Source organism: Cryptomeria japonica, chromosome 6 (assembly GCF_030272615.1).
Source record: "Cryptomeria japonica chromosome 6, Sugi_1.0, whole genome shotgun sequence".
In the NCBI taxonomy this organism is placed as follows: Eukaryota; Viridiplantae; Streptophyta; class Pinopsida; order Cupressales; family Cupressaceae; genus Cryptomeria; species Cryptomeria japonica.
The window spans coordinates 482,094,083-482,107,380 of record NC_081410.1 but is presented as its reverse complement, the minus strand read 5'-3'; the positions used below and the strand labels follow the sequence as shown (position 1 = coordinate 482,107,380).

The 13,298-nt window shown below is 37.0% G+C and overlaps 1 protein-coding gene across 4 annotated transcripts in view; it reads right to left on the bottom strand.

The window, feature by feature from the left end:
• Positions 1 to 13,298, bottom strand: part of LOC131052781 (serine/threonine-protein kinase TOUSLED) — a 167,900-nt gene that overhangs the window by 137,792 nt on the left and 16,810 nt on the right. For all 4 annotated transcript variants that reach the window (XM_057987403.2, XM_057987402.2, XM_057987401.2 and 1 more), the window contains exon 9: positions 4,846 to 4,958. In XM_057987403.2, the coding sequence (XP_057843386.2) occupies positions 4,846 to 4,958 (113 nt within the window). The remainder of the gene's footprint in view (positions 1 to 4,845; positions 4,959 to 13,298) is intronic.

Genomic DNA, 13,298 nt, shown 5'->3' with positions numbered 1-13,298 from the left:
ATCCTTCCACATGAGCTCGTACATCATGTATGCCTTGATCAGGAGTTTTGAATATGCAGGACTACCTCACAGAGGAGTGATTGGAAGAGGACCTGGAGAAGTCAGAGTTTGTGATTCTTATGTTCATTTGCATCATCCACCAGGAAGCAACTACAAGTTAGTCAATGATACTTTCACGATGAACATCACCAGGACACTGCAAGGCGGGATTCACAATCGGATATCTCAAGAGGCACAAGAACTTGTAAAGAGGTATGGTGCTTGGTTTATCCAATTCCAAAAGTTTACATATATTAGAGTTCATGGGTGTCCTTCACCTCCATATATGTTGCCAAGATATCCGACAAACAGGATAGTACTACTTGAGGTGACTAGGCAGTTGGCAGCTTATGCGAAGGCATTCAGACACAGGCATGGAAATGGGATTCCTGTACCTATCATACTAGGGAATTCAGTTGAGGTATGTCCTAATGCTCCAGCTTTAGATGATGCGGAAAGAGAGTTGGCCTTATATTCATTTTCATTCTTTTCATTGAGGGAGAATTTTGATCCTTATGGGTATATAGAAGAGACAGTTGGTAGAAAATACAAGCATGAATGTCAAGTAGAGGACTTTTGGATGAATCTCTCAGATGATTTAGAAGTGAAAAGAAAGATGCATTCCAGATTGCCTTTAGATTTTATCAGGAAATGCAAAGTTTACAGGGTGGCCGATCAAGCTCAGGACAGTGGCAGGCACCTCCAGTCATCCTATGATAGAGAGGACAAGGCAGTAAAGATGGATTGGAATGAACCTGAGGTTGTGGACTTAAAAGCTTTGATGGCCCCAGTTCTGTCCTATACTCGCAGATGGGTTGATGTGCAACATCAAAAGTTGAGAGAGCAGAATATATCAATGACTTTTACTTTGGAGGAAAGGTCGGCAGAAGGAGGAGCAAGCGCAAGTGAAGGCCATCCTCATCCTAGAAGCACAAGCGAAGGCAATCCTCACCCCAGAAGCGTAAGTGAAGGCAATCCTCATCATAGAGGTGCGAAGAGGAAGGAAAGACCTGAAAAAAGAGAATCTTCCAAGAAGAAGCAAGAGGCCAATCGAGATCGCTCATCCGGCACATCTTCTCGACAAGAGAAGAGGACACTTGAAGTGGAGGAATCTATGGAATCAATGGTTCAGAATGATAAACATGAAGAAGGACAGGCATCTCAACGTTCATCAAGTCAATCTCCCCAGGTCAATGAGCTACATGAAGACAAGAATGATGATGAAGTGACGTCTCCTCTCCGGAAAGAAGAGCCATCACCTAAAGAAATACAAGTTAGAGAGACAAGGTCCGCCATTCCAGATTGGTTGAAGGAGAGACTAACCAGGGTAATTGTGATTGAGGATGAAGATAATATAATTGACTTAGAGAGCCTTGTTGGAAATTCTCAGGAAGTGACAGAGAGAAGGAAGGCTACCAAGATGTCCAAGATGATCAGAGATGAGACAAGATCCAGGAAGTTGCAGATAGCTACACCGGCAGTGGACAAATATGAAGGTGAAATCCTTGTAGAAGAGTATGATGTAGAAACATTTGAGCTTGGTCCACTCACAGCCGAGCAAACACTAGATGAGGCCACTGATTCATTTGAGGCACTTAAAGATAAACTTAAGGAAGAAATGGAAAAGAATAGAAAACTTGAGAGAGAGAGAGGTGCTTGTAGAGGCTACTTTAGTCACCTCAGTCAGCCTTTGAGACGTCAGGATCCCGCAGTATCTCCTGTGCAAGCACTTCCCCTTGAATCAGTTGGTGAGGCAGAGAGAGTTAAGAGCTTGGTCCAGCTTATGAGCTCTTGGATTGACAAATCCCATACAGTTGTCGTTGAGTTTGCAACAAGAATGATGCAGACCATCCATCGGGCTATCCAGGTCCTTGAGATCATCCACAACCTAATGATAACAGTAGCTACCTTTGCTCATACTAAAGATGTTATCATTCCTGTTCTTCAAGTAATCAGGCAAACACCAAGGAAGATCTTAGCACAAGAAAAAATAATGGATGGAGGAGTTCATAATTTACTCCAGTGGTCTACTTTACTCCAGATGAAGGAAGTTCTTTTCGAGGACACCAGTGCCATATGCAATCAAGTGGAGGAGGTCATCCATCCAATCGAGGACAAGGTGTTTGGGGTGTTATGTACTATTCTTGGCAGAAGGATCGAGGTTGAGACAGATGTGGATCTTCAAGAGTTGGAAGAAAGGGTCAAGGTCATCTTTTGCAAAGATGAGAATGTTATTACAGATGAGCAAAGAGATCAAATGTTTGCTACTATGCTCCTGATTGAGAAAATCAAGGAACTCGAACCTGAATGGGACGCAACTCTTCTCAAGGCCTTTGATCAGATTATTCACTTAGAGGAACGAATGAGGAATCTTCCCGAGATTCCTATTGCTGAGATTTAAGGAATCATGTCCAGATTCATTGCATATGCTAAAAAGGAGCATTGGAAAGGGAATAAGGTTCTAGAAGAGAGGTTGTTATAGATGACATGGCACCTTAATTGTCATTGGTCTATGTTTCCTAGATTTTTGTGCCAAATTAAATATTTGGCTATGCATTTAACATTGTTCAATTAAAAGAGAACTTTTGTAATAAAACCCTAATTAGGGTTTAGGTGTCAAAATCTCAGCCGTTGATCTTCTTTTGATCTGGGCCATTCATTGTAATTGAGGATGCTATATATACCCTCATTCATTTTCATTTTGATAATTAGAAAATAGGAGAGAGATAGAGAATAGCAGTTAGAAGATTAGAGCTTTTGAGAAGAAAGTTATTTTGTAGCAAGATTGAGCATTGAAGAAGGAATTTCAAGCAATTGTTGTCTATTTTGGCTTTGAGATCAATAAAATATTGAAGTTATGGTGTTTTATTGCATTTCTTGTGGCTATCTTCATGGTTGTTTGTTTTCTTGAATCATTCTCAGTCGAAGTAGTATTTAAGTGTGAAGGACTGAGTGTTGGGCTTGATTTTGGTGAGATTCACGTTCCAAACCACTAGCTTCTTACTGATTGTAGGAACGCCTTGTGTGGTCAACTGGAGAGACTTGAATTACTTAAACCTTAAATCGTCATTGAGCTTTGGATATGTGCCTTTGTGGTAGTGTCTATGATCCTTGATGAATTGAAAAAATCATTTGTTACCTTAGAAGATCGCATCAATTTCAGTTGGGTTGTTATTTCATGGCAATAATTGGTAGAATCTTACCAAGTCTAGCCTACATTGGGTCATTCTTAGGATTAGATTAGAATTTACCCCTTGCAAACTCTACCTTTTGATCTTTTTTCAGAACTTGTTAGTTTAGGGAAATCTTGTTCCTGCAGTTCGGAGGACGTACGGCCCCTTGATGAAACAGCATTCACAACGACCACTGGTGCTTATCCACACGTAGAGACCCTACATAAAAAAACATTGGAGTCACCCTGATTGATCCTTTTTTGCGACATCTTCCAGCAATCAGAGGCTTTATTCAAGAGAGGATAAGGTACCCTTGGGTATTTTATTCTGTGTATGATTGTGTACAAAATACACGTCAACAATACCTCAGATTACTACTTGAGAGACATCTTCAACAGCTAAAAGGCAATTGACACGTCACCTTTCAAATCAAGAATCAATTAGGGGAGCTAGACCAGATGGAATTTGAATGGTTGTGTGTAATACAAGAATTCTATAATTGTAATCTGCTTGATTCTCATCATGTTGGACATTGTTTAGGCACCAATTCTGTAACTGCATTCTCACACCACAGAGTCGCCTTTGGATTGGGCCGGAGGAGACAGTATCATTTACCTCTTATAGCATTGCAAAAATATATATTTTTGTCTTGTTCTTGACAAGCAGACAAGTTTCTACAATTGTCACATTTACATTGCATGTTCAACTATGACTTGTAGGTTGGTTAGTCTATAAGTTGTCCTGGATGCCATTCCTATGAACAACATAGACCACTCAAGAGAGTAATGAATCCAAGACTAGAATCAAGGAAACATACTTGGTAGGATTACAATAGAGTTCAATTTTTCCACTAATGAGTATATATAGTGTTATCCTTTGTAGTTTGTACCATCTTATCTTAACATGGACATTCATTATCATCAACAGGCTATAACACCATCTTCAGTATGTCTTATTACCACAGGGATCTATCATCATTGTGTCTGGAATTTGCCATCTTGGGGGATATGTCACCTGCTTCATTCACAATAATTTGTATCTCAGTGGATCACTAAAGCTTTCTCATACCTAGAGTCACATTAATCAAAGAATATAGGTCATAGGATGCTTGATTCACTAAAATTTGAACTACAAAAACATAATAAATTCCAATCCAATCACATCTGTAATAGTTTTTGGCACTTCAACAAATAAATCTACAACTAAAGGGAACTTCTTCTAAACATTGAATAAGTTACTCTAGGCCTACCTAGACTGACAAGATAAAGAGCAAAGTGATTACCCATGCAATGTACAATTTATGAACGTGTAAAGATTTTTGACAAAATTGAATTTTGTATAGAAAACCATATTCAAAAATACTCTACATTTCAATATTCGCAAGACTACTACATTGGATAGTTCAAAAGAATACTTGATTAATATCTTTAAGCAATTAGCCAAAAAACATATGCTCATAAGCATATGTTGAACAAAAGTTTGATGATTTGAGAATAATTATCTTAAAATACAAGCCATCTTAATTTACATATCCCTGGTGCTCAAAACCTTGTATCAATGACTTCCATAATATAACGGTAGTTAGAATGGCTACATCCTTGTAAATTTTATATTTAAATTGAAAGTGTCATACCTAATAACCCCAACATTACCAAGCCTCAAAGAATCCTGGCGAACCTTTGTCCTTGCTTCCAATCTTTCTGCTTTAGCAACCGATATCAACAGATCTGACAAAATCTTCATTCGCTGCATAAAAGAATTCATAAATAGTTAAAATACAATACTTAGGGTTTGTAGGTTGTCAATGCCACAAGAGGAAAATATCTGTGTTAAGCAAACTTTATTTTCCCTGAGATATTAACAACAAAGAAGAACAATCTAGATAAATTCCAATTCTATTTTATTTTGGACAAAAGAAATTTAAGTTTATAATCTATTAGCAGATTAATATGCTACAAAGATTCAGCCCCAAAATAAACAAAGTTCAAACATAAGCAATAATCTGAACATGAATCCAGTTTTCTGTCAGTTATTCATAAAACCAGAAATATGACTTGTGCATTTTGAACCAGAAATAGATGTATCAGAACCTAGAATTGAATTTTTATTGATGCAGAAACGAAGACAAATATTATCACTCTTGAGTTATTCTTGGGATCAGAAGCAAACCATCCAACTATTGACAAGTCTGTATTATTTCAGGAAAGGAAACTGTTACCATAGGGATCACCTACCATTGCACAACTTACAAATCCAAAGTAAGTTGCACAGTCGTCTAGCATCAAATTATGTGTTTCTTAGAAGAATTTAGTCTGTTGATTAAGGTAAGGGTGCCATTGATTACAGAGAGCTGATACTAGAGCGGCGATCAGAAAAATAGCAATTTACTAATTAATGTTAAATAAAGACAATTATGCAGGAAATTCCTTAACAATCTCATTCATTTTTCCAAAATTTGTACATAACATTTTTTCTGAATGTTACTCTTTGAGGCATCGTCTAATCATTGGGGATCTTCCCCTAAATTAAAGAACAGAACAAGGGATTGATAAATAAGATTGTTGATATTACCCATACCACCAATGACTAAAATGGCTGCAGCAAGCACCATCATGCAATTATACCTTTCAGCAATAAGAAATACAAACAAAATGCATAAGATCCAGAGTTTAAGAGGGTGTGGTCTGCATTGCAGAAAAAAGGTATTTCAAACTGTAGACAGTTAACAGATTATTTTCTAGAAGAATGGTTGTTTAAAATCAAAACATTAAAAGTACCACACGAAGGCAATGACATTCAGCTCATGACAGAAGCCACGCATCAAAATCTCTTAGACACTTTGGGTTTGGCAAAACCATTGCAAACTTGCAGAGATGTATTCTGCTCTAAGATGTAAAAAGATAATGCCAGATTCATCTGATGATGTGTGTAAACCAAGTACTCAAAATCCAGGACCCTAAACAACTCTACCAGTACCCCCCCAAACATTGACTTGCTGTGAAGATTAACAAAGAGAAAGCAAGGTCATAACACTGTGTTTGTTATTGTGAACCTTTTCAACAAGATGCATGTTAATTTCTTCCAGGACGACTATATCAAGGCCAGAAACTACACAAAGATTTTAATCCATGTGTGGGTGCCGTTTGGTTTCTGATTGAGATTTCCAATTTCGGAGATATTCTTGGAAAGCTTTGTATAGCTGAATGGACAACACATTGAAGAGATTAGTGACTTTCAACTCAAACACCAATGGATAGACCAAAGTAATGAATCAGTCTCTTATATTGAGGGAATATATTCACAGCAGTGTTACAAGATTCACCAAGACTCTGTTGGCATATGCACACTCCAATGAGACATTGTATGTGATTGAAGGTTTTGTCATTGATGGCAACCTTGCAATCCTATGGCACCGACAAGACATTATACCGGCAAAGCATTACACAGGCAACCTTGCAATCCTATGGCACCGACAAGACAGTGCACCGGCATCAACAGATCACTCAGGACACCGGCACCGGCACAGAAGAAAACAAGTATACCGGCACAGAGGCCGACAGGATTTTTGTTATGTAATATTTTGTTTATTATTGTAAGCCGACTTGGCAAATTGTAAAATGACTCTTATATATAAAGGAGATCATTCTAGACATTTGGAGAAGTGATGTAGAAGCAAAACGAAAAATATTAGGCAGACCTAATGTGCGAAATATAGGTCAAGGGTATATGTAAAGAACAGAGCAAGAACCGGTACTGAATCTGGCATTGAAGATGCTATTGTAAAGCAGTACAAGTCATTGGATTAGTATAATCCTTATTCTAAGTCAGTGTGACTTCTCATTGAACAGTGAGCTCTAGGCAGTTGGCCTTCCTGCATGTGCAGGCCCCTATTGTAAGTAATATTCTCTTATTGGCCAGTGAGTGAATATTGTGGGTCACAAATCCCACCGAGGTTTTTCCCACACCGGGTTTCCTCGTTAAACATCTTGTGTTATGGTGTACTTTTCATGTGGATATTCTTGATTCTGTTTATTGCATTACTTCTTGCATACCGGTACACTGTTATATTATGTTCTGCATGTTTTAACTTAAGAAATTCTTATTACCGGTTAGATACTGATTCACCCCCCCATCTTAGTATCTGTGGGACCCCCAACAGACTCACCTAGATTGGGTGAGTCCCGAGTCGAGCCACCCCCGATGAGTCTGGGAGACTTAGCAGCTGAGTAATCGCCGAGTCTTCTATTTGATAATGCTCTTGGGAACATATTATGGAGAACGATACTATGCTGATTTGGAAACATTTGAATACCAAAATAAGTTGCTCAAACATGGAATAGTTTGCATGCTCTCCATCACTAAGCAAATTGCTGCCCAAGCAACTTGTCCCTTGAAAGCAATCCTCTTTCCTATGACTACTCCCAAAGGTCCATTAAAGACAATTCCAAGCACCCCAACTTTTCCTTCACTTGTAAACTTTAGCTCCATGTTTTGATAAATCAATACAAACTCACCAATGAAATGCAAACAATGTACACCCACACACATCAATGCCTACATGCTCTTCCATGGCTACATTGAGTGGCCGGCTTATCCAAGTGCATGGCACGATAAATATATTAGGAACAATGACATTAAGTCCATTAAAAACTTCAACCTTCATGTGCCTCAGCATTTCTTCTATTTGGAGTTCTTTGTGTATAATACCTGGATCTCACATCATAATGCTTGAGCAATCCTCAAAAATTGAGAGATAGGTTTCCCTTCCGTTTTGTATCCTTCATCCCTTAATCATTGTTAGAATGCTTCTCAAATTAAAAAGAATTTTGGAATGATATAGAATGAAACTATTGCAATAAATATTTGCCACAACTATCCTTATTTCTTGTGCTATAATCACATGGGCAATCAAATCATTTGCCATCCTTTGTTGCTTTAGAAATTTCTAAAAGACTCAAAATAGCATTACTATTCTTGTGACCCAAAAATTTAAAATTAGTAACACTACTTAGGTCATTCTTATTACTTGCATGCCCATCAACATGATTGTTCTGAAAAATCAACCCATGTGGAACTAAATCTTTAGAAAATAGTCAAGTGTTTCTTGAATTAGCACATCCTTTTGAATTATGTTTTCAACAAATGATTTTGTTCCTCCTTAGTTCATCAAGATCAACCTTTTTCTAACATTCGACTTTGAAAATCAGTAAGATATGATTTTCTTAAAAAGGATCCATACCTTTCATTTTCTTGGTGAATTCCTCCATGTTTTGTTTCTTCTCATTTCCTTGCAGTTTTCCTTGTTCTTCCTTTTTTGGTTCACACTCCACTGCTTCATATAAGGGGTTTTTTGTATTCTTTAAAGAGAGTGCTGGCTTTTCCATTTTTGTTTCTCGAACAAGAGTAGTTGTTATCTCATAAAAGGAATTTATGTATTCTATATTGAAAGGGATAGAAAGTTCTACATATTCTTCAAATGACAAAGCTACCTTCAATTCTTCTAATACATTTCAGTACCTTGCGAACCATTTAGCAATTTCTATTGATGATCCCATCAATTCCTTGAAGTGTTTCAAATCTCCTATAGATAGAGTTTCAGGTGTATAGAAACTGGTTCAAGGTTCTATACAGAAACTTGCAACAATATCTAATAACCCTATGATCCATAGGCTAACAAGATCATAAATTTGATACCTCTATAACATCTCTAACGAATATTTTATACAAATAAATTTCAGATTTAAATACTTTGAAAAAGATCTCACATAAACCTAGATTTCTTCATGTTTTTAACAGTATCATTGATAATGCAGATTTAACAAATGAAGCCAATACATGAAAGATTGACTCCAAATCTTTTCTTATTACTAGTGAGATCTGAAATAAATTATAATATGTTGCAAAAGGAACGTAAACAGCAGGTACAACAATAGCAACAACCAACTGAAACACCATGCTTAAACCACAACAAACAACTAAAGATTACACCAACTTCTAGGAGCTAGGAGCTACTCATGACACACATTCACAACCTCTAGATGATATTGTCATACAAAACCAATGGGAAAAGGAACGTAAACAGCAGGTACAACAATAGCAACAACCAACTGAAACACCATGCTTAAACCACAACAAACAACTAAAGATTACACCAACTTCTAGGAGCTAGGAGCTACTCATGACACACATTCACAACCTCTAGATGATATTGTCATACAAAACCAATGGGGTTTCATTCTCCAATCCTTGAAACCAAAAGGGTTTTCAACCTCTGATCTCCAGCAAATCCAAGTGTTTTTGTAATGTCCCTACTAGTTAGAGACCATTGCCCTGCAAAACAGATTGTTAGAATACAACGAATATATATATATATATATATAACTAATCTAATTAGTAATTAAACTTAAATTACTTAATTAACACTAATCTCAATTCTTATTTAATAACAAGAATACGAGTGCAGTACCGGGACATGTCCTTAGGCGGCTGTGAAGCTCGCCTTCTTGGAACCCATCTTGGTTCCAAGCCATACCAGGAAATCGAAGGTTAATTCGATTCCTGTCTTGGATGTAATTTCTTACGCCCAAGCCATACCAAGGAAAACCGTCATATATGATCAATTCCTTGCCTTGGATGATGCATCTCATCATCCAAGTCTACCAGAGAGGACCGGCCAGATCTGTCTCTTCTTGGATGAACTTTGTCAACCAAGCCATAACATATATGCATATAGATATTCAGTATATACTGCCTACCAGGGATTATCATAATCCCTGAATTAGACTATGGGGATTGCCTCCCAATAGCCTCCATCATATAATCACATTATTGCCATTCATTGATATACAACATTTCATAACAATTCATATTATCAATATCATTTGAATTATAATTCATATTATCATTATTACTTAAATTATAATCTTGTGACATACAACATTATGCTAAAATTTTGTAACATACAACATTGTAATCATGATGACATAATTCTATAACATACATATTATAATAATCATGACATACTTCTGTAACTACACATTATAATAATAATAACATAACTATTAAAAACTACAAGTATATTTATGTGTGTGTGTGGCACACACATCCACACACATACACGTACCTGTGGCGCCTCTGCTATTTCTCCCTTTATTCTTGCCTCTGCCTACGCCGTTGTAGTTCCTCTTCCCATGCCCCCCATTCCTTGCACTGAGGTTCTTCCCTTATACCCCATGGAGGGGAAGGGTTGCATCCCTCCACAGGTCCCTTCCGCACGAAGGGATGTGACGGTGGTCGCATACCAAGCTGCGACTACCGTCGCACCACTTCGTGCGGGGGGAGGGTAGTCGTGATGGCTCCCTTGTATTACGCAGTTCGTAATTTTAGTTTATATCACTTTGTATTAATATTTTAATTTATTTTATATATTAAATACATTGACATTTTAATCATTTACTTAATAATACTTTTTCTTTATTATTTTATATATTAAATACATTAACATTTTAATCATTTATTTAATAATATTTTTCTTTATTATTTTATATATTAGATACATTAACATTTTAATCATTTATTTATATTAACCTTATTTAGTTAATCAATATTTAATGATTTATTTCCTCTTTAGTATATTAATATTATTTAATAAATTTACATCAGGTGATACCGTAGGGGTTATCACAGTTTTGTCCTCAGATCTGATTGCTTAAACACAAGGCTCTCAATAATGTAGATAAGGGTTTTGGGGTATAGAATGACTGATGCTTTGAATAATCAAAATCTCACAATATAAGGGTTTTTCGGGTCACTTGTGCCCTTGACGTTAATATCTTTGATGCCCTTATCTAAAAATTGCCTCATTGGAATGTGCAAAGGTACTTGGATGTGAGAGGAAACATTTCTCCCTCCAATTGCAGCCATGAAATCCATTAGAACAAAGCCTACAGATGCCATGAGAGCCATCAAGGCTTGAAACCCTAACCACCACATTAATGGCTACATGGGCATCTTGATCTTTTTTCATCATTGAGAGTACATGTGAATCCACACCCCTAAGATGATCATTTGTTTCTAGGTGGGAAAAACCCTTTTGAAGTAGTTGGATCATCCAATCGAATCAATAATGGTAACCTAGGTCATGCAAGGAGGTAGGTGGAAACTGTTAATACATGATAGCCTCGGTAAGATAAATGATTGAATGAGAGATAAATGAAGTCTCTCATTCAATCATCTATCTCATCGATAGACTATGATAAGACTACAATTATCTTATATATACACATTAGATTATGATCATGATTCAGCTATTATATATTATGAACATGATACACGATCTAACTATAATCGTATCCTTCGATTCATAAATATAATCTTGCATTAACAATCGGGTTCTTAACTAACACCGATTAACATCAATTACTAAACATAGTGCACAGGACACCGATTGGTATCGGGTCTAACACACCGATTGGTATCGTGCGTATTGTTAATGCTAAACACACCGATTGGTATCGGTCTTAATGTCAAATGCTCACACACTGATTGGTATCAGGTTTGACGGTAAATACTTACCCACCGATTAAGTATCGGGTTCAAAGATTAAATGATACACACTGATTATCAGTTTGAAGAGGCACAATCAAGTAATATCTTGATCGGTCATGTCTAATAGACATGACCGGTCAAGGTATTGCTTGATCGCCTATGTTTGCATATATATATCAATCGGTGAAATGAAGGAAGATCATCGAAATTGATAAATGTTCTTTCTCCATCTGCAACATACCAGACAAAAATCAGATTCACTGTATTAAGAAATAATACATATTTGAAAGAAAAGATAACCTTGAATATAACTTGCATCTTAAATTGAAAATTGAATAACATTTGCATGGTATCATAGCCAAGTTAAATTGAACCTGAGGCTATTCAATTTTGTGGAAAATTCAAGACAAGCATATATTCAACATCACATTTCTTCTAATGGCTAGCCCTATCAGATTCGAAGATAGACTTGGAGGAGGTGATGACTTCTCAGCATGGAAGTTCAAAATTCAGATGATTCTAAAAGAAAATAAAGTCGAATCATTTGTAAAAACTGAAACTGCAGAACCTGAGACTGAACTTGACAAAACAACTTGGATAGAGGGAAATGAAAAGGCCATCAAAATCTTAGTTGATGGGGTGAGAAATGATATCATGCCCATCATAAGGAAACATGCAACGGCCTACAACATGTTCAAAGCACTTGAAGATGCATTTGAGATATCCAATGCTAGTAGAACCTTGGCTTTAAAGAGAGAAATAAATCATATAGCTATGATAAAAGGGGAGTCAGTCAATGCCTACTTCATGCGGATATCAGCCCTAAGGGATGAACTAGCAACCCTTGGATATGAGATCCAAAGCAAAGAATTAACACTCATTGCTCTAGATGGGTTGCCTAGTATATGGGAAACATTCGTCCAAGGCATCAGTGCAAGGGATGAATTTCCTAAGTTTGATAGGCTAAAGGCAGATTGTCTCCAAGAAGAATCAAGGTTAAATAAGAAAGGGATCAAACAAAAGAATATAGATGAAGATCTTCAAGTCCTAAATACAAACCCCAACAAGAAAAGCAAGCAGAAACAATTTAGGAAGAGGAAAGGTCGTCATGGCAAGAACACCTTCAAGAAGGATCTTTCACAGATTCAATGTTACAAATGTGACAAATTCGGGCACTATGTTGCCAAATGTCCAGAAAGAGCCAAACAACAAGCCACATTTGCCAAAGCAGGAAAATCTAAAAGGGAAGATGACTCTGAGAAGTATGTACTCTACTCAGCACTTACAAACCAAGCATCAAACAAGGTTAACTCCTGGGTGATCGACAGTGGCTCATCCAGACACATTACAGGGTTTAGAGAAGTGCTAGACTCCATGATAGATGAGAATGATGAGGAAGTGACTATCGGAGATGATTCCACACATCCAATCAGAGGAGTTGGAACCTGCACCATCAAACTAAAGTCAGGCGTATCATTACAACTTAAAGGAGTACTATATGTCCCAGGCATCAAGAGAAACCTAGTCTCCATATCAGCA